This window comes from Rhinatrema bivittatum, chromosome 2 (assembly GCF_901001135.1).
Source record: "Rhinatrema bivittatum chromosome 2, aRhiBiv1.1, whole genome shotgun sequence".
NCBI lineage: Eukaryota > Metazoa > Chordata > Amphibia > Gymnophiona > Rhinatrematidae > Rhinatrema > Rhinatrema bivittatum.
This window is the reverse complement of record NC_042616.1, coordinates 285,946,766-285,969,734: the sequence shown is the minus strand read 5'-3', so window position 1 is coordinate 285,969,734 and position 22,969 is coordinate 285,946,766. Positions and strand designations below refer to the sequence as shown.

The 22,969-nt window shown below is 43.1% G+C and overlaps 1 protein-coding gene across 1 annotated transcript in view; it reads right to left on the bottom strand.

The window, feature by feature from the left end:
- The window catches only part of CNTNAP2 (contactin associated protein like 2), a 2,918,762-nt gene that overhangs the window by 1,579,318 nt on the left and 1,316,475 nt on the right, over positions 1-22,969 (bottom strand). Inside the window, exon 9 of the mRNA XM_029589581.1 lies at positions 21,760-21,937. Coding sequence (XP_029445441.1) covers positions 21,760-21,937 — 178 coding nt within the window. The remainder of the gene's footprint in view (positions 1-21,759; positions 21,938-22,969) is intronic.

The following is a 22,969-nucleotide window of genomic DNA, read 5'->3' as shown; positions in this document are numbered from 1 at the left end:
AATTTGCGGATGATACAAAATTATTCAGAGTAGTTAAATCACAAGTGGATTGTGATACATTACAGGAGGCCCTTGCAAGACTGGAAGATTGGGCATGCAAATAGCAGATGAAATTTAATGTGGACACGTGCAAGGTGTTGCATTTAGGGAAAAATAACCTTTGCTGTAGTTACACGATATTAGGTTCCATATTAGGAGCTACCACCCAGAAAAAAGACCTAGGCATCATAGTGGATAATACTTTAAAATTGTCAGCTCAGTGTGCTGCACCAGTCAAAAAAGCAAACAGAATGGGAATGGTTAATAAAATGGAAAATGTCATAATGCCTCTGTATCGCTCCATGGTGAGACCGCACCTTGAATATTGTGTACAATTCTGATCGCCGCATCTCAAAAAGATATAATTGCGATGGAGAAGGTACAGAGAAGGGCTACCAAAATGATAAATGGGATGGAACAGCTCCCCTATGAGGAAAGGCTGAAGAGGTTAGGGCTGTTCAGCTTGGAGAAGAGACGGCTGAGGGGGGATATGATAGAGGTCTTTAAGATCATGAGAGGTCTTGAACGAGTAGATATGAATCGGTTATTTACACTTTCAAATAATAGAAGGACTAGGGAGCATTCCATGAATTTAGCAAGTAGCACATTTAAGACTAATTGGAGAAAGTTCTTTTTCACTCAATGCACAATTAAGCTCTGGAATTTGTTGCCAGAGGATGTGGTTAGTGTAGTTAGTGTAGCTGTGTTTAAAAAAGGATTGGATAAGTTCTTGGAGGAGAAGTCCATTACCTGCTATTAATTAAGTTGACTTAGAAAATAGCCACTGCTATTACTAGCAACAGTAACATGGAATAGACTTAGTTTTTGAGTACTTGCCAGGTTCTTATGGCCTGGATTGGCCACTGTTGGAAACAGGATGCTGGCTTGATGGACCTTTGGTCTGACCCAGCATGGCAATTTCTTATGTTCTTAAAATCTGCCCCATTGTGAATTATTCAACATTTTGGAAAGGTTTTAAGACATGGCTCTTTATAAATACTTTAGTTCTTATAGGAAGATAAAGCTCTGTTAATTTCAGCTGGATTATTTAGTAAAGATTTTGGAATTATTAGTTTAATTTTGCTTATGTAGAAAAAAGATCTTTATATAAATTTATATTTTATATATATTGTGTTTTGATCTGTAAATTGCTTGCCGCTTTTATTAGATGAGCATCTAAAAAAAAGGCAAAAAAGAAAGAAAGAAAGAAGAATGGCATCAACGATCAAAACATAAAAGAAGGGGCTAAAACAGCAAATATTCCTTGGCACAGAATGTAGAGCAAGGCAGCAAAAAGATTGATATCACGCCAAGGCTGTTCTGGATATCACACTTAAACTATCTCCTATAGACCCAGCAGAGATCAAGCTATCAGTGTCACTGCACTCTCTGCACACACTGAATACTCAGAGAATCTCTGTGAAAAAGTAAACCTTTCCTAAAGGCAGAACTTTTATGTGAAGGATATTGAAATGCAATTTATGGCTTACACCAGTGATGGCCAACCTTTTGAGCTCAGTGTGTCAAAATTCATAAAAAAAACCGAGCATAACTCAGGTGGTGTGTCACTTCTAGAAAAATCCATAATTGTGATATTTGTAGCTCTAATTAATTACAAAAAGTAATAATTTTAATATACCTTACCTGCTTAGTGACTTTTTTGTTGCTGAATTTCATCGGCTAAATCTTCAATTAAAACACTCTCTCCCCCTCCCACCCCCCCCCCCCCCACACACACACAAACTCTTACTCCCCTGGATTTTCTCATACACACTCATGCTCTCACACTCACTGGTTCCCTCACATACACACAAACACACACACCCAGGCAGGCTCCCAGTCATTCTCACACCACTCCCGCTCTATCCTCCAGGCAGGCACCAATTCATTCTCACACACACACAGACCCCCAGGCAGGCACCCATGCATTCACACACATACACCCCCCAGGCAGAGTCCCATTCATACACATGCACACACTAAAGGCAAACCCCCCTCTCTTTTGCCAGCAACCTCGGAACCTCTCTCATTCCTCTGCTGCCACTGTCACTGCTGCCACATGACTATTGGGGATGTTGCTATTCTTGCACATTCCCAAAGATTACATGTGCCAATCACTAAAAAGATTTTATTTTTTTTTTTACCTTTGCTGTCTGATCTGTTTTCTAATTGGTTGGTCACAGGCTTTTTTTTTTTCCACCTTCCCTTTCTTATTTTTTTTTGCCAATTCCTTTTATATTGTCTTTTTTTCTGTTTCTTTTCTCTCCATCTTCTTCCCTCAAACACACAGTCAGGTTCTCATTCTCACATGCATTTCTCTCTCTCACACACAGGCTCTCACTGTCACATGCTCTCTCTCATACAATCATTCATAGACACAGTCTCTCACTGGCACATGCTGTCTGACTCACACACACAGGCTCTCTCTCTCTCACACTCCCACATGCTGTCTTGCTCAAGCACATGCAGTCTCTGCAAACATTCAGGTCCTCACACACAATCTCTCAACTCATCTCATACACGTGCGCACACACACACACACACACCCTCTACAGACCCTCAGCCTCTCTCTCACCTCTGGGCCTCCTCTTCGCGGGTCGCCACAGGATGGGCTCTGCAGTGGCCCTGCTACCAGGCCTCTTCCTCTTCTCGGGCAGCTGTGACTTGGGATTTGCGGCGGCCCTTAAGCGCTGCTCCTCTTCTGCACGCGCTGATGCTTTTCCTCCTTCCTGCCCACGCGGCTCCAGCAACATTTACTTCCGGGACCACCCAGGCAGGAAGGAGGAGGAGCATCAGCGCTTTCAAACATGATCTTTTTCTTTGGGCTGTGGTGACATGAGCCTCACCACGGCCCTGCCTATCTGCCTGTCGCTGTGCCGCATGCGCCTCCCTGCGCCCGGGGGCATTGGGTGGGGGGTGGAGGGGTCTGGAGGGTGGGGGGATACTAAAAAACTAATTTTAAAGGGTTGGCGCAGCCGATAAAAAAAAGGCTCGGCGCAGCTGATAAAAAAAAAAAAAAATTTGATAGTCCCGAAACGCTACACGTGTCAGCAAAAACGGCTCGGCGTGTCATAGGTTAGCCATCACTGGCTTACACACTACTGTCATGGCTCCCTGGTTAACATGTATTTTTTGTTGTGTTGACCTAGAATTTGAATGTTGACCTAGTATATGAATGTTGATTTTGTAAACAACTTTGATCTTCTTTTGGAATGACGGTATATAAAATGCCCAAATAAATATATTTTGTCTGCTCATAGCATTGGATATGTATTTTATCTTTCTAAAAGAAAGAGCTTACAGCATCTCCTAGAAACAGAAACAATAGTACACTATGGGACTGATGCAATAAAAGTTGCGGAAAGTGGGCACAGACGTTTCAGCACCCACTTTCTTAGCAGACGCATGGCTCCTGCAAGGGGGGCACCATGCAATAAACAAATTAGGGGGTCGTGCTAGCAAGGAGGCGCTAGGGTGCTAGTGCGACCTTAGCGCCTCCATGCTAATGCAACCCCGAGGTTACCGGGGTTATGGTTTTCATAACTGCAGTCAGCTGGTTATGAAAAGTGATGCCAACTTTATCGCGTTGGTTTTCATTACTGCAGCTGGCCGGTTATGAAAACTGACGCCGAGCTTATCGGCATCGGTCTTCAAAGCGGCCGGCAGATTTTTTTTTTCTTGTTTTACTTTAAAAAAAAAGTACAGAAAAGCAGTTTTTTCTGCTTTTCTGCACTTTTTTTCAGTGCGTTCAGCTATTAACGCCTGCTCCAGGCAGGCGTTAATAGCTGAGCGATACATGTGCGTCTGAGACGTACATTTATTTTTTTGCATTTGGAGAAAATGAGTTAGCGCTCATCACATGCAAATGCATGTGAATGAGGCTATTACTCATTCACTCTGCGTTGGATGCGCGTTAAATAGGCGCTAATTCCCCGATTGCATTAGGGAGTGGATTAGCGCCTATTTAACCCACATCTGACAGCGGGTTAAACAGTGCGCTTGGCTGCGAGCACTGTATTGCATCGGCCTCTATGTATTGACTTTCTCAGATGCTGTCTACTCTACTGCTGTTCTGGGGTGTCACACAATATCACCTTTAGGCAGACAGAAAGCTAGCTGTTACAGTCACTGCACAGTAGGGGTGTGCATTCATTTTGAACTTAAATGTAAAACGCAACTTATTTTTTTTTTTAACTTAAAAAAGTGATGAGGCGTAAACGATCGGATTTCCAACTTATTCAACATAGCTATGTTGAATACGTTGGAAATCGCGATTGTTGATCTAAATAAAAATTTAAACCCCTCACCCTCCTTAATCCCCCCCCCCCAAGACTTACCAAAACTCCCCAAGCTGGCCAAAAGTTCCGTGAGGGTCCGGGAGCAGACGCGCGGGGAATCACGTGACGCCGCGTCACTCCGACGTGGCGCCGACGTCACGTGATTCCCCTCGGGTTCGCTCCCGGACCCCTCGTTGGGCCTAAAAGTGCCTTTTGGGCCCAACGAGGTTCCGGGAGCGGACCCGAGGGGAGTCACGTGACGCCGCGTCACTCCGACGTGACGCCGACCTCACGTGCTCCTTGCAAAGGAGTTCAGAAATGGCGTCCTGACCCCGCTGGACCACCAGGGAGTTTTGGTAAGTCTTGGGGGGGGGGGGATTAAGGCGGGTGAGGGGTTTAAATTTTTATTTGCACATATGGACATAGACTCAACTTATAGAATTCTCCATATGTCCATATTGACCGCAAATGACCCCCCCTTTCGACTTATGGACTTATGAACTTAAACCTTTGGTCTGCACATCCCTACTGCACAGCACACATTGAGCACGCAGAGACAATCTCTGTGAAACAGAGCGCCCTTCCTAAAGATACCACGCTGAGATCACTATTCAGAAAGCTAGTGCATGGAAAATGTATCTGGATAAAATTACGTAACATAAAATTTCACAAATTTTCAGTGGGACGTGCTGAGATAAGATTAGTCGCTGAATATATGCCAATAAAGTTAAGCGTGTAACTTTAGCTGGATAAGTTAAGGCAAGTATTTTTCTGACTAGACTTGTGCATGTAACTTTAGACAGACAGTGTTCAATGTGTGTGCTCACCAGCTTATTTTTAGCCCTGCCTCCAGAATACCTCCTTCACCACCCCTTTTTGTCTAGATAAATTTTGTATATACAAAACGTTATATGCACATAGGTTGGGGGGGGGGGGGGAGTTGGAATATATGAGCATTAGGTTTTGTGTGGGTAACTCTCAAGATTACCTGTATAATACCTTTCCATATCAACCTCATTCTATCTACTCTTAGCCCCGCTGAAATCTTATAGCTTGTATCACTCTAAAATTAACAGCTTACAGCGTCTACTAGTACTATGGCACAGTGCACAGTAAGCAGCGGCAGCACTTAGTGCACTAAAGTATTGACAGGTTGATGGTACACTTAACACTAGCAGTCGCCACTCTGACTCGCTTTATTTATTTATTTATTTATTTATTTATTTAAATGCTTTTATATACCGACAACCGTTTGCACATCGTGTCGGTTTACATATAACTTAAAACCAGGGTATATATAGGCATAGCCTTTACATAGAACAAAGAACAAGTAAAAACAGTAGTAAAACAAGAACTAAATAAATTTGGGGGAGGGAGTCAACAGGGAGCAACATAGGTTGGGATGGGGTGGGAACAACAAGGAGGGGGTGGGGTTATATACAATGCATCATAAATACATACAATGTTGTTTCAGGCGATTGTTCGAGGGAGAGAAGACGGGAAAAAACAGGGGGGGCTGGAAAAATGTGATGGCTATATGTGGGTCACAGAGGGAGAAGGGTTATTTATCGAGGGTGAGGGGGGGTAGGCTTGAAGGAAGAGCCATGTTTTGAGTTTCTTTTTGAAAGTGGGTGTGGAGGTTTCAGTACGTAGGTCACTGGGCATAGAGTTCCAGAGGGATGGGCCGGCAAGAGAAAGGGCTCTGTTAGTGGTAGATATAGGTCTGTCGAGCGACCTTTATACCTTATCCCCTCTTATGTCACCTATATTCTTTGTATCAGGAAACCACACTGACACTGATGTTGGTAGAATAAGGCCGCAGCTTTTATTTACACATCATATCTTAAACCTTCATGGGTACCCGGGCTAGTAATCTGTGTCCATCGCTGCCCGCCATAGGGACCACGCAAGGCCTCATTAATCCATGGCCCCCTGCCTTGTCCTCAAGCAAGGGGGCCCCGCCCCTCGGCACCTTCCACGCCATCACCTTTTGCACTTCCCCGAGCGCTAATCGGCGACCCAGCCATCTTGTGATACCTCCGGCACCACTGTACATAGCCCCAACCAGCCCGGGTTACCGCCCTTCCTCCAAGCTGCGACAGTGTCCCGCAAACATTATGGTTAAGTCATAAACTAACATAAGTTTTCTACCTGCTACCTACATAAACATGTTAAACAAAGTTGTCCTGATGAGTATTATCATTTGAACAACCTGACTGCTCCTGTATTTCATTATCTTCCAATTGCAGGGAGGGTGGGTGGGTGGGTTTCCGTTGGGAGGGATCCAAAAAGGATCGCCTCCCGGGCATCGCGGCCCTTTAAAGGGCCCGCAACGTCATCCCTATGCACCGGCGTCTCTCCCCTCTCACATCACAGCCCTGGGCGGGGCTATGATGCGAGAGCTTTTTTCTTCTGTCTCGGGGAAGGGGCTGGAGGGGCGCCCGCACCCGCGAGGGAGTGCGCGCTAGCACCCCCCCTCCCCCTCTCCATCCATTGCATGTGGAGGGCCGACGCTGGGGTTAAGGGTGGGCTCCATGCAGGTGAGTCCCACCTATTTCAATTCTTTTTTTATAGAGTTTTCCTGGAATTCTCAGATTTGAAAAGCAAGGAGCTTCACAAGCTGTATATTGATTGTTTGAAATCAATCACACAAATGACTCAAAATGGTGCCTGTTCAAGGTTAAATTTTTATTTCAACTAAAAAACCCCCAAAATAAAACAAAAAACAAATGACAGATGCCACGACAGGCTGGTTCAAAAACTGTTTACAAGTCATTGTTCCTCCTCTTTGTCCCATATTCCACTGGTCTCAGGCTGTCTGAAACCAAGTGAAAACAAAGAGGTAGATCTTCAAAACATACGTGCGCGCATACTTTTGTCCGCGCCGGTGGCGCGAACAAAAGTACACCAGAATTTATAAGATACGCGCGTAGCCGCGCGTATCTTATAAAATCCTGGGTCGGCACGCGCAAGGCTGCGCAAAATCGGCACGCCCCCGGACACACCCCCTCTCACCCCTTTTACGAAGCCCCGGGACTTGTGCGCACCGGCGGCCTATGCAAAATAGGCGCGCTGGCGCGCAAGTGCTTTGCAAGCTTAAATCCGGGAGGATTTACGCGTGCAGGGGTTTTAAAATCTACCCCAAAATGTTTTGCTTAATGCTTTCCCCACTGAAACACTTTTTGTTGGCAATTTTATTTCAATTTGTTACCTATGACATGAAATGTAAAGACAACCTTTAGTGCAAAGGCCTCTTCATAACAGATTTATTGTTTTTCTTATAATTAATGACCACAAAAAATAGGTTAGAGCATACATGGTTTTGTTGAGTTTATTCAAACCTACTGCACTAGTAAATAAAAACACTCCTGGAAAGGATGCTATTTTTTGTTTGGTAACATATGCTTAAAGACCTTACAAGAAATGGTACGAGAGCAGCTGCTGCTTTTGGCAACGGAGGCTCTAGCTTCACTAGATGTTGTGAATAAATACAGTATGAGTGTACTCTCATAAACAGTGTAGTAATACTGCATATTTACAAAGAGACACAACTTAGAAAATCCCTGTCCACGCATTATTTTAAGTACACCCCTCAGGGACACAATGCTGACATTTTAAAATGTGCTGGTTCACAAGGCCTGCTTTGCGGTGGATCACAGCGGGGTCACTCAAGAAAGCAGGCTTCCCACAGGCAGCTTGTGGCATATCCCTCACTGGTCTCACAGATCTGAAGGTCATGCGTGGATGTGTGTTGTGAATGACAAAATAGTAAACCTCAACCATGATAACTTGAAAACAAAGTCAACATTTGGAGCTCACAAAAAGCATTTCTGTATCAAACTTTTTAACATTCCTCAGATTCACGCAGACACATCCTGTCACATTCACATACTCTTCTTTATTTTTTTATCTGAAGTCATTACAGAACCTTTTAAATGGCTCTTAGTCCAAACAATTCAGATTTGCAAAGGGAATAATTAATTTTGATGGCAGCCTTTTGTTCTTAGTGTATTCAAGGAGCTGGGTAAAGAAGGGGGCCCTCATGGCAGATTGTCCATGAGACATTGTTCTGTGCCAAGTGACGGTAAAAGCTGAGGTATCTCTAGAGCATTGTCCGCTTTCTAATCTCTCAAAACCTAGACACGTAAATAGACACAACTGTGTAAAGTGCTTGGAATTTTGCCCTATTTTATATTTCTACCTTTCGAATATATAACTGTCTTAATGGGAACAGAATATTTCTACACATAAGAGTATTGTGAAAAAATGATAATTTTCATTTAAGATTTATTTATCACCTTTTCAGCCAAGACTGCACAAGGCAATGTACAGTCATCAAAAACCCAATAAAACATGGTGTTATACTGCTTGACTGATTTCTTGACACATATTTAACAGAGGAACAGCATTGGTTAAAAACAGAAGGATATGCTGTAAACCTGGTCAGATTTAACTTAATGGCAGAGGGAGACTGGGATATAAAACAAATGCCAGGACCCTGATTCAATAATAAGTATTTCCTCATTGTTTGTATCTAAGATATTTATTCTCCTAAATTAATGATTAATGACTAAGGGCTTCATTCACTAAAAGTGAATTTTAAAAGCCCAGCATGTGTCAAATTCGGGAGATGTGCACACATGTTGGGCTACTAAGCGCTAAGGGGTAGATTTTTTTAAAAAAGCGTGTTCGCGTACTTTTGTTTGCTCGCGTATCTTCTAAAATCCTGGAGCGGCCTCGGAGGGAACTTTCTTTCACCCTCCCCTCACCTTCCCCTCCCTTCCCATACCTAACCCACCCCCCGCCCTATCTAACCCCCCCCCCTTACCTTTATCCACGGATTTACGCCTCCCGGCGGGAGATGTAAATCCACACGCACCAGCTGGCTGCTAGCGCGCCGAGACCCGACCCGGGGGGGTTTCCGGAGGGCGCGGCCACGCCCCCGGAACACCCCGGGCCGGCGCCACCTCCCCTGCCCCCAAAACGCAGCATCGTTCGTCCCCGCCCCCGACACGCCCCTGACACGTCCCGGGGTTCTGCGCGCGCCAGCGGCCTATGGAAAATAGGCACGCCGGCGCGCAAGGCCCTGCTCGCATAAATCCGGGCGGATTTACGCGAGCAGGGCTTTTAAAATCCGCCCCAAAGTGAATTTTAAAAGCCACCGAAATGCTTCACATATCTCCCTTGGTGTGCACATCTCATTTGTTTTGAAAAAGGGGCATGGTATAGGCAGAGTCAGGGCAGGGTCTGGGTGTTTTGAGGCGTGGCCAAGAGACGTGTGCACAAATACGCAGCTGGGCTAATGCCCAGGTCTAGTGCCTTGTAAGTTTACTTCTGCTGTGGGGAGAGGTATAAGTTAAAATAAAATAGCCATATCTGCAGGGTTTGAAGGTTCAGGTCTAAGTCAGGGGCATGTAGGCTATTAAACTAGAGGGGTTTGGAAGATCTAGCTCTTAACTGGGCAAACTGGTGACTGAACTGGAGAAACTGTAAATGATGTGGGATTTATGTGGCTAGGTGCATGTCCAATTAAAACGGGGCATACGTCTATGCATGCACAGGTTATTTTATAATATGCGTGCAAGTTATAAAATTGCCACATCCCTGAATACATGCTGGCGCAAACACGCTAATATGTATCTGCACCAGTTTGAAAATTGTCTAAGACTTTCCTCCTAGTCTGTGCTTACTGGAAAAAACAATTTAAATAATCAGGCCCTATGAGGTCAACATTCAAAATATGCTTGAGTGTCTAACTTAGCCAACAATATTAAGGCTAAATTAAGCTTATTTTCAGATGAAAATAGGCTAAATCTAGCCAGATAGGTTTAGGATGCTCAAGAATGCTCCCCTAAATGTAATCAGCTAAAATGAAAATCAGTGCTCCTCAATTTAATGTATTGGGCTACATAAGAATATAAGAAATGCAATACTGGGTCAGACCAAGGGTCCATCAAGCCCAGCATCCTATTTCCAACAGTGGCCAATCCAAGTCAGAAGTACCTGGCAAGTACCCAAACATTAGATAAATCTCAAGCTACTATTGCTTATTAATTATTTTAATAGCAGTTTATGGATTTTTCCTCTAGGAACTTATCCAAACCTTTTTTAAACCCAGTTACACTAACTGCTGTAACCACATCCTCTGGCAATGAATTTTAGAGCTTAACTATGCGCTGAGTGAAAAATAATTTTCTTCAATTTGTTTTAAATGAGCTACTTGCCAACTTCATGGAGTGCCCCCTGGTCCTTCTATTATCTGAGAGAGTAAATAATCAATTTGCATTAACTTGTTCAAGTCCTTTCATGATTTTGTAGACTTTTATCATATCCCCCCCCCCCCCCTCAGTCGTCTCTTCTCCAAACTGAACAGCCTTAACTTCTTTAGCCTTTCCTCAGAGGGCAGCCATTCATTGCCCCATATCATTTTGGTTGCCTTTCTCTACACTTTCTCTACTACAGCTATATCCTTTTTGAGATGTGGTGACCAGAACTGCACACAGTATTCAAGGAGCAGTCTCACCATGGAGCGACATAGAGGCATTATGATATCCTCCGTTTTATTTTCCATTCCCTTCCTAATAATACCTAACATTGTTTGCTTTTTTGATCGCCGCAGCACACTGGGCCAACAATTTCAATGTATTATCCACTATGACGCCTAGATCTTTTTCCTGAGTGGTAACTCCTAAGACAGAACCTAACATTGTGTAATTACAGCAAGGGTTATTTTTTTTCCTATATGCATTACTTTGCACTTGTCCACATTAAATTTCAGCTGCCATTTGGAAACCCAATCTTCCAGTCTCACAAGGTCCTCATGCAATTCATCACAATCCACTTGAGATTTAACTACCCTTCCCTTCCATCAGAATTTTAAAGTTTTTTGGGAGGATATCCCTCCCACTACAAACCTTCTACCAGCTCCCCTCCCCCCCCCCCCCGACATACACACACATCAAGCTGGGAGTAGAATGCAAATTTATCTCCTCTTGACTTGCCTTCTACTTTTGTTCTTATCACCACACATGCTTAACAGAATTGCACAGGGGGATTTGTTATTATATATCAAGTTCATTCAACTAGAACTTTGTTTTTATTAATATTTAGGAAAATGCACACAGCATGTATTGTCTTCATACACTGAACAATAGATCAAATAAATTATATATATAATTAATAAATGGCCACTGGGTCACATAGTATGACCCAGAGAACTGTAAAGTCCTATATTTTAAGATCCTGGTATGATCGAAAGGATTGTTGTGAGCAGAGTTGATCTTAGGAAGATATGAGGCACAGGGAAAATCAACAGTAGTAAGACCCTGGAATGCTGAAATGTTACTGTTTGAGATCGTGCTACCATGGCAGTGAAGGGTCCCCCTAAAGAAGTAAGATGGGAGAGATAGAGTGTATAGCAGTGAATGATGAGATAGACATAACTGGCATCTCAGAGACCTGGTGGAAAGAGGATAATCAATGAGACAATGTAATACCAGGGTACAAATTATATCACAATTATAGGGAGGATTAACTTGTTTGTGTGGCACAGAGTCCAACAGGATAAAGATCCTGCAAGAAAGTAGAATCTTTATGGGCAGAAACCACATCAGTTGGGGAAGAGTATAACAATAGGAGTATACTACTGTCCAAGTGGCCAAAATGATTATATAGATGATGAAATACTAAGAGAAATTAGGAAAGCTAACCAATTTGGCAATACAGTAATAAAGGGAGGTTTCAATTAACCCAATATTGAGTGGGTGAATGTAACATTAGGACTTGCTAGAGAGATAAAGTTCCTGGATGGAATGAATGACTGCTTCATGGAACAATTAGTTCAGGAACTGATGAGAAGAGAGCTATTTTAGATCTAATTCTTAGTGGAACACAAGATTTGATGAGAGAGGTAACAGTGGTGGGGCCAGTAGTGATCATAACATATTCAAATTTGAATTAATGACTAGAAGGGGACAATAAGTAAATCTAAAGCTCTAGCAATAAACTTTCAAAAGGAAAATGTTGTTACAATGAGGAAAATTGATAGGAAAAAAAATTAAAGTTGCAGCTACACTGGTTAAGAGCATACATCAGGTGTGGACATTGTTTAAAAATACCATCTTAGAAATGCAGTCCAGATGTATTCCATGCAGTAGAATGGTGGAAGGAAAGTGAAATGATTGCCAGTATGGTTAAAAGGTGAGGTGAGAGAGGCTATTTTAGCCAAAAGAACTTCCTTTAAAAATTTGAAGAAGGATCAATTTGGAGAAAATAGAAAAAAGCATAAGCATTGGAAAGTTAAATGAAAACATTGACAAGACAGGCTAAGAGAAAATTTGAAAAGAACTTGGCTGTAGACGCAAAAATTCATAATAAAACCTTTAAAAAATATATCTGAAGCAGGAAGTCTGCGAGTCAGTTGGACTATTAGATAACTGAGGCGTTAAAGGGCACTTTGGGAAGATTTATTTATTAGTTTATTTAGGCATTTTATATACCGTCATTCCAAACAAAGATCACATTGGTTTACAAAATCTGTATGCATATTCATGGATAACATGCACATACTTGGACAGCGTTCATATTCTGGATTAGCACAAGAGCAAATACATATCCAAGTTCATATTCATACATTTCTAAGTTAGCACAACACAAGCTACAAATTCTAATTATCCTAGAAGTACATGTTACATCATTCATTTCTTATTTATTGCTTCACTGACAATATTGCTGGTATTGACAGTGGAGTTTTCGTCATATAGGTATTTTACGTTGTCATATGCATTTATAAAGAGCCATGTTTTTAATTCACACTTGAAGCTCTTCTGTTATCTGACGCAGTGATTCTGGGAGAAGTTCTACAACTTGGGACCTGCTATGGAGAACATTCGGTCTCTTATTTGTGTTAGGTGTATGTTCTGTGTTGCAGGCACTTTTAGAACTTCTTTGTCTTGTGATCTTAGAACTCTCTGCAGAGTGTACAGTTGAAGTGTCACTCCTATTAAGCATGGGTTAATATTGTTGATTATATTGAACATTAGAGTTAATACTAGGGATGTGCAGACAAAAAGTTTTCGTTGCGTTTGTGATTTGTCGTTGAGGGTCGATTCCGTTGAATATGGAAGTATGGAGAATTCCATAAGTTGTCGATCTGTCCATACGTTTCCCGGTTCCCTAAATAAAAATTTAAACCCCCCCACCCTCCTTAATCCCCCCCAAGACTTACCAAAACTCCCTGGTGGTCCAGCAGGGAGTCAGGAAGCCATCCCTGCACTCGTTTGCGATTTCCTCACGGCACCGATAGAAATCTGTTGAATACGTTGGGAGTCGCGATGCGTTTCGCCTCCCAACGTATTTTGCGGATCGCTAAAAATAAGTTGCGGATTACAAATACAGTGAAAACGAATGCACACCCCTAGTTAATACTTTATAGTGAATTCTGGATTTTACAGGAAGCCAGTGCAGTGTTATCAATGAGGATGTGATGTAGTCAAATGTCCTTGTCCCTAGTAAGAGTCTAGCAGAGGCATTTTGAAGTAACTGTAATGGTTTTAGTAGACCAGAGGGTAGGCCAAGTAATAAAGAGTTACAGTAGTCTAAGTTTGAGAATATTAGTGTTTGTAAGACAGTGCGGAAGTCTTGCATTGTTAGTAATGGTTTCAGTCATTGAAATATTCTCAGTTTGGAGTATCCTGTTTTAATTAGTTTGCTTATATGTTTTTTCATTGTGAAGTTCTCATGAATCTGACTTCCCAGGTCTCATATTTGATCAGAAGGAGTAATGATAAAAGTTTCCAGGTCTAGGGCTGGTGGTTTAATTATCAAGGCATTTCTCCATAACCACATGATTTCATTTTTTGAGGGGTTTAGTGTTAGTTTCAATGTAGAGAGTTTTGTTGTATTGCCTTTATGTATGTTGTCAGTCAACACAGTTTTTTCAAATGTTTTATCGAAAGGGAAGTAGAATTGTATGGCATTGTCATCAGCATATAGGAAGAAGTTGATTCCCTAGGTTTGCTAGTAAAGTACATAGAGGCAGTAAAGATAAGGCCATTGTAGAGGAACTAAATGAATTCTTTCCTTGAGTGTTTACTAATGAGGATATTTGGGAAATACCTGTTCCAGAGACAGTTTTCAGGGGTAATGATTCAGATGAACTGAAACAAATCATGTTGAACCTGGAAGATATAGTAGGCCAGATTGATAAACTGAAGAATAGTAGATGGTATACATCCCAAGGTTCTGAAAGAATTAAAAAATGAAATTTCAGACCTATTACTAGTAATTTGTAACCTATCATTGTACTTGAGGACCGGAAGGTGAGCAATGTAACTCCAGTATTTAAAAAGGGCTCCAGTGATGATCCAAGAAACCATAGACTAGTGAGCCTGTCTTCAATGCCGGGAAAAATTGTGGAAACTATTATAAAAATCAAAATCAAAGATCATATAGATAGACATGGGCTAATGGGAAACAACCAGCATGGAAGTCATGCCTCACAAATCTACTACACTTTTTTTTTAATTTGACAATTTTTATTATGCCAATTGAACAACCATAATAGACACTCAAGTAAAAGGAATAACCATAGCAAAACAAATAAGCAAGCAGAGAACAATGTACATTCATGTCCCCCCGATTCTCAAATTATTAGAGGCACTATTCCCTCCTACTTCACCCCCACTTCAGGACTAAACAAAAGAAAGCACACATTATATCAGATTGAGATTAATATCCCAAGATAGCACCCAAAACGCCATTTGAGATTACATAAAGACTAAGACCAGAACCATATCAGCAAAGAATACTGTCAGCATTGGCAGCAAGGAAACTTAGAAATTGGATCTTTGGAGTATATGTTATTCATATATAATAGGATAACATATAAGATAGGATATCAACTCTTCCCAGTCACTCCTTCATCAAAATGTGATAACAGCCAATAATTAGCAATAGATTGCTACATAAGCTCAAATTTGGATACTCTATTGTATCTAAAGCAGTCAATTTATTGAAATAATAAAGTTTGTCCAACCATGTAAGAACATCTTTAATAGATGGAGGAGTATGTTTCCTTCAAAAGTGTGCTATTTCACATCTGGCTGCTAAACAGATCTGTTGCATAAACGTTTGAACAGTTGTGTTACTCTTGCCCTCATTCAAATTGAGTAAATCTCTTTGTAGATTACACTCCAGCTCCACCTGTAGCGTGGTACTCTTCCCAAAAACAAGCGATCTTAGTACAGTTCTACCAGGTATGAAAGAAAGTGTCCTCCCCCTCTCCACATCCCCTCCAGCATCTATCAGAAAAATTTGATTCTCTCAGGGGTCAGGTACCATCTTAGGAAAACTATATAACCATTTTTTAATAGCAGTGCTGAAATAGAGCTTTTATTGACATTGAGAAATAATCTGATCCCACTCATGGTCTGATAAACTCAGCCCTAAATCCTTTAACCAGGCTTGAAGATGTTTCGGTTTAACCCTCAAATCCTGGTTCAGGATTGCATAGATCTTAGAAATAGACTCCTTTCTAGTATCTACTTGAGAGCAAAGACATTCAAAGAAAGATTTGCCTATCCTTAATCCTTCAAGCACCCCTGCTTTTTTTTTTTTTAAAGTGTAAATTTGTAAATAAAAAGTGTAAATTTGTAAATAAAAATAGCTGTAATGTGGAACTTCACCACATAGTTCGGCAAAGTGCCCCAGAGTCATAATTGTCCCACCTTCCCAAATCTGCTCCAATCTCTGGATTAATAAACTTTTCCATTTTGCTAGTGATCCCAATTCCAATCCAGTGAAAATTCGCAATTATGTAACAGTAATGAACTATAAAACTAATCCCTTTTGCTGATGATCAAAAATCTTCAGTGTTTCCAAACCCGCAAAGTATTCATCATGTAAGGGGACATTTCTTGTATACTTCTCCAAGTCTGCCTAGGCTGTCATGTCAAAACCTAGAGAGGCATCCTGCCCATGAAAAACTCTTCTAGGTTTGTTCACTGTTTTCTCTCCCATTGACAGTGCCTATCTATGATAGCCTTCAGCTGAGATGCCAGAAAATACCAAGAAAGATAAGGAACCCCTAAGCCCCCTCCTTTGTTTTGGTAAATACATCACTGTTCTAGGGAAACCAGAAGGCCTGGGTCTCCATATGAAATAAAAAATACATGTTTTGCTATAGTTTAAGCATTTTGCTTGAAATGTAAAGTGGTAAGGTCTGAAGTAGATAGAAAAACCTAGGTAAGATGTTCATTTTGATAGCTGCAATTCGCCCAAATGACGATAAGTCATATTTATTAGGGATGTGAATCGTGTCCTCGATCGTCTTAACGATCGATTTCGGCTGGGAGGGGGAGGGAATCGTATTGTTGCCGTTTGGGGGGGTAAAATATCGTGAAAAATCGTGAAAATCGTTAAAAAATCGAAAAATCGAAAAATCGAAAAACCGGCACATTAAAACCCCCTAAAACCCACCCCCGCCCCTTTAAATTAAATCCCCCACCCCCAAATAACTTAAATAACCTGCGGGTCCAGCGGCGGTCCGGAACGGCAGCGGTCCGGAACGGGCTCCTGCTCCTGCATCTTGTCGTCTTCGGCCGGCGCCATTTTCCAAAATGGCGCCGAAAAATGGCGGCGCCCATAGACGAAAAAGATTGGACGGCAGGAGGTCCTTCCGGACCCCCGCTGGACTTTTGGCAAGTCTCGTGGGGGTCAGGAGGCCCCCCACAAGCTGGCCAAAAGTTCCTGGAGGTCCAGCGGGGGTCAGGGAGCGATTTCCCGCCGCGAATCGTTTTCGTACGGAAAATGGCGCCGGCCATACGCGTATGGCCGGCGCCATTTTCCGTACGGAAAATGGCGCCGGCAGGAGATCGACTGCAGGAGGTCGTTCAGCGAGGGTTCCGGCGCCTCGCTGAACGACCTCCTGCAGTCGATCTCCTGCCGGCGCCATTTTCCGTACGAAAACGATTCGCGGCGGGAAATCGCTCCCTGACCCCCGCTGGACCTCCAGGAACTTTTGGCCAGCTTGTGGGGGGCCTCCTGACCCCCACGAGACTTGCCAAAAGTCCAGCGGGGGTCCGGAAGGACCTCCTGCCGTCCAATCTTTTTCGTGTATGGCCGCCGCCATTTTTCGGCGCCATTTTGGAAAATGGCGCCGGCCGAAGACGACAAGATGCAGGAGCAGGAGCCCGTTCCGGACCGCTGCCGTTCCGGACCGCCGCTGGACCCGCAGGTTATTTAAGTTATTTGGGGGGGGGTTCGGGAGGGTGGGGGATTTAATTTAAAGGGTCGGGGGTGGGTTTTAGGGGGTTTTAGTGTGCCGGCTCACGATTCTAACGATTTATAACGATAAATCGTTAGAATCTGTATTGTATTGTGTTCCATAACGGTTTAAGACGATATTAAAATTATCGGACGATAATTTTAATCGTCCTAAAACGATTCACATCCCTAATATTTATCCCATTTAATCAAATCTCTCTCAGTCGCATCCAATAGAGGTGGATAATTCAACTGAAATGGATTAGCATTGGCCTTTCCAATATACACTCCAAAATATTAAATCTTACAGTTATCCCACAATTACAATTGGTGCTTTAGTCAAAGAGATATCCAGTATTTCAGACTTATCAATATTAACCCTGAATCCTGAAGCTCTACTAAGATTAGTCATCCTTGCCATAATCACTCTCAAGAAATAATATTATCTATGAACATTAGGAGTGTGCCTTCATTTGCAACGTATTGGCAATCCACAATGTATATGCCATATTCGTTGTATTCGTGGGGGTCACGAAAAGTATGGCAAACCCCTACGAATACAATGTATCACTAAAGAATAAACCCCCACCTTCCTGACCCCTCCAAGACTTGCCAAAAGTCCCTGGTGGTCCAGCGGGGGTCCTGGAGTGATTTCCTGTACTTGGGCTGTCGGCTGCCGGTATTCAAAATGGCGCCAATAGCCTTTGCTCTTACTATGTCACAGGGGCTACTGGAGCCATTGGTCGGCCCCTGTCACATGGTATGAGCAATGGATGGCTGGTGCTGGTGCTCCTGCACGTCGGCCGTCCGATGCCAATACTCAAAATGGCACCGATCGCCTTTGCCCTCACTAAGTCACAGGTGCTGGCCATCGGTACCTGTGACATAGTGAGGACAAAGGCGATCGGCGCCATTTTGAGTATTGGCATCGGACGGCCGACGTGCAGGAGGTCGCTCCTGGACCCCTGCTGGACATTTGGCAAGTCTTGTGGGGGTCAGGAGGCCCCCCCAAGCTGGCCAAAAGTCCCTGGGGGTCCAAAGGAGGTCCCAGAGCGACCTCCTGCACTCTGGCTGTCCGATGCCAATACTCAAAATGGCGCCGATAGCCTTTGCCCATACTATATCACAGGGGCTACCGGTGCCATTGGTCAGCCCTTGTCACATGGTAGGAGCACAATATGGAGCCGATGGCCATGTGACAGGGGCTGACCAATGGCACCGGTAGCCCCTGTGACAAAGGCTATCGGCGCCATGATGAAACCGGCACCGAGGGTGTGAGTGTAGGGAATGGTTCCCGGCCCCCCCCCCCCCCCCCGCTGGACCACCAGGTAGATTTGGTAAGTCTTGGGGGGGGTTCAGGAGGGTGGGGGGTTTGTTAAAATTTTCATTTAGGTGGCCCTATAATTTGGCGAATATTCGTGTATTCGTGGGGAATCGCGATACGTTTTGCTTCCCCACGAATAGTGCAGTATATGTTGCAGATCGCCAATACGGCGAAAAAGAATGCACACCCCTAGTGTGTGTTAAGTCTTCAGTCTATGGAGACAGTGTGTGTTGTATGTTACTGTTCAAATAGGAACTGAGAACGAAGGAGACTACTTTGAAGTGTGGCAATGAAAGAAATGCCTGGCTCCTGGGGAAGCTCTGAGCTGTAGGAAGGAATTTGCAATCCCATCTGTGAGAAATTGCCCATCAGTGAATGACATGAAACTGTAGCAAACAATGAGTGAATTAGACTTCCACTGTAAATTCCCTGTGAGGGAAGAATCCCATGAAAAAAATGAGAAAAGGAATGCAGAACCCTCAGGAAACCCAGGATTAAGCAACACAACTACAATTCTTGTGCTTTTGTATGAAAAGTTAACCAGTGGTAAAATAAGAGATTGAAGGGAATATCTCAGTTTGATCTGTAGAATTCTCAGCTGAAATGCTCAGCACATACGTGAAAACGGTGTATAAGCAATTGTGCCTATGCAACAGCATGTATAAATAAAAATCAAGCCAACTTTGAAGCCACATCTTTAGAGTTGTCTGCTATTAGTTCAGGTCCTGTCTAAAGTAAAATTGTGCTGCTACAGAGACACATTGACATCCTTGATTTTGGAGTGCTTTCACCCATGGTACACTACAATACAGGATTGACCAAAGAATCCTAACACCATTCAGGATAATGGTTTTTCTGTCATGATAAGCCTTAAAATGGTGAATAAAGTTATTACAAAATGAGAGATATCAAATGCATTTAGATAAAAAACCAGTTAGAGAGGGATAGACCTAAACAGAGTGCTGAAAGATTGGTGCTCTACCCAGTCAAATTCCCAATTCCAAAACTGCACTCACTCTATTTTTTCCATGATTTATAAATTACTTGTGTATAATAGAGATGTGAATCGTGTGATCGATCGTCTTAACGATCGATTTCGGCTGGGGGGGGGGGGGCGTTGGGAATCGGATCGTTGCGGTTTTGTTTTTATAAATATTGTGTAAATCGTAAATCGGGGGAGGGCGGGAAAACCGGCACACTAAAACCCACCCCGACCCTTTAAAATAAATCCCCCACCCTCCCAACCCCCCCAAAATGTCTTAAATTACCTGGGGTCCAGTGGGGGGGTCCCGTTGTGATCTTCTACTCTCGGGCCACGAGTGCATTGATAGAAAATGGCACTACCTTTGCCCTGTCATATGACAGGGCAAAGGTAGCGCCGGCGCCATTTTGGTTCCTGTCCCCGACGTCACGAGCGTAGAAGATCGCTCCCGGACCCCCGCTGGACCCCCAGGGACTTTTAGCCAGCTTGGGGGGGCCTCCTGACCCCCACAAGACTTGCCAAAAGTTCAACGGGGGTCCGGGAACAACCTCCTGCACTCGAATCGTGTTGCCGTATCGCCGGCGCCATTTTGCAATATGGCCGGCGCCATTTTGCAAAATGGCGCCGGCTGTACGGCAACACGATTTGAGTGCAGGAGGTCGTTCCCGGACCCCCGCTGGACTTTTGGCAAGTCTTGTGGGGTTCAGGAGGTCCCCCAAGCTGGACAAAAGTCCCTGGGGGTCCAGCGGGGGTCCAGGAGCGATCTTCTACGCTCATGACGTCGGGGACAGGAACCAAAATGGCGCTGGCGCTACCTTTTATATCAACGCACTCGTGGCCCGAGAGTGGAAGATCACAACGGGACCCCCCCCCACTGGACCCCAGGTAATTTAAGACATTTTGGGGGGGTTCGGGAGGGTGGGGGATTTATTTTAAAGGGTCGGGGTGGGTTTTAGGGATGTTTTAGTGTGCCGGTTTTCCCGCCCTCCCCCTTCCACTCCCCCTTCCCCCGATTTACGATTTTTGATGATAAATCGGGGGAATTCCTATTAAATATCGCCGCTAACGATTTTTGACGATTTAAAATTTATCGGACGATATTTTAAATCGTCAAAAAACGATTCACATCCCTAGTGTATAACGTCCATATCCAAGTCGACGGGTCAAGAGCAGATATGGCAAAATGGGTATTATAATCTACCAGGCCTGAGACCTGTGCTTGTGGCGAGAGGTAGACCATCAAATACATTTTTGTCTGCCATTTGCTTGAGGATGCCCCTGCACAGGGTAGGATTATGCTGGGACCAACTCACAAGCACTGAGATATGCACAATCAGTGAAATGAAATACAACGTTGGTGGACGAATATGAGAAAATGAAGTGACAATGAGTCAAAATTGCATACTGTGTTTACCAAAATATTTCTGAATCTCTGACATGTTGCATCATTATAGAGTTTTATGCCAGCATTTTGATTTTAGGATACACTGTTTGCCTTTAAAGAACATGATTCTGTTAGTGTTGCACAACTTACTTTAGCACTAATTGCCTGCATTGCTCAGCCTGATCTCTTTGACTGAACAACTGATTCATGAGCGAAAGTTAATTCTGTGTAAAATACAAATGCATATATTATTGATGAACATGTCTTATAGTGAAAAGGGACAAATATTAATATCAAGAGAATTAATGTTATTAAGTTTATCAAAGTATTTTCTCCAGTTGTGCCAGTTGTAACAGTAAAAAAATAAAAAATAAAAAATGATGGATCAAAGTGGAACTGCTCACTAGCTCTAAGATCTAAGGATGGATGTTTCTTAAAGTTATAGAATATGCCCAGAACATGCTGAGTTTCATACAAGCTGATTTCTTACCTGTCTATAATGGCGCACATATCAATGCTGATATTGGCAAAGCTCCCTATCTTGCCTTGTTCCACGTCATGTAGGTCTACAAGCTTATCGTCCACGTGAATAAGTTGCATGCATCCTTGGAAAGGGAGCTGGAGATGAAGCAGGGAACGGTCTGAGTCATTCACTTGTGGAAGGAAACCTGTGAAACAGATCAAGTACCTGGTAAATCCCATTGCTTCATATACAGAGCAAAGAGACATATCAAAGAGGCTCTCCCATGTCCTGCAAAGGGCCATCAACACAAGAATCTGGAAAGGAATGGAAGAACAATTCCGCGAAAATAACTTGAGCCAGAGCAAAAGTCTACAGCCAATTGCAGTAAATCCATGGAGCTACTATGGCCTGTATTTGTCTTATATTTAGGGCTTCTGATTTTTGGTTCTAGCTGATAAACATTGATAAAACCCATGCAAAAAATACTGTAGGTATTTATTGGATAAACCTGGGAAAAAACACCACTTTCCCTAGTACTTTTTCACCCCTCCCCATATTCGTCTTGGATCCTCTCTCTTTGGGGTTGATGCAATACAGTGTGCTCAGCCAAGCACACTGTATAACCCGCAGTTGGACGCAGGTTGCATAGGCACTAACTAATCTCCTTATGCCATAAGGGGATTAGCGCCTCCACAATGCATGTCCAACACAGAGTGAAACTAATAGTGCTCATCATTTGCAAAAGCATGTGAATGAGGCTATTAGCTATTCACTCCGAAAGCAAAAAAAAATGTGCATCTAAGATGTACATTATTGCTCTCAGAAATTAATGCCTGTCTAGAGAAGGCGTTAATTGCTGAGCGCTCCTAAAAGTAGTACAAAAAAACAGAAAAAAATGTACAGCCTCCTACTTAATATCAATGTGATATTAAGTAGGAGAAGCAAATCTTAAAAAAAAATAATTAAAAAAAAGAGTTAAAAAAAAAAAAAAGCACTGGTAGTCCGGTGCAGGAAACCGATGCTCAGTTGACAAGTGTTGGTTTCCTGAACCCCTGGCTGTGCGCGGTTTAGGGAAACCGACTTTGATAAATTAGCATCAGTTTTCCTAACCGGCCCACATCCACGGGTTAGGAAAATGGTCGCTGATAAATTCAGCGACCATTTTCCGAACCTGAGTGCCAGCACTGTAAGGAGTGAATAGATCAATATTAAAGTGTCGGGCACTTAATATTAATTT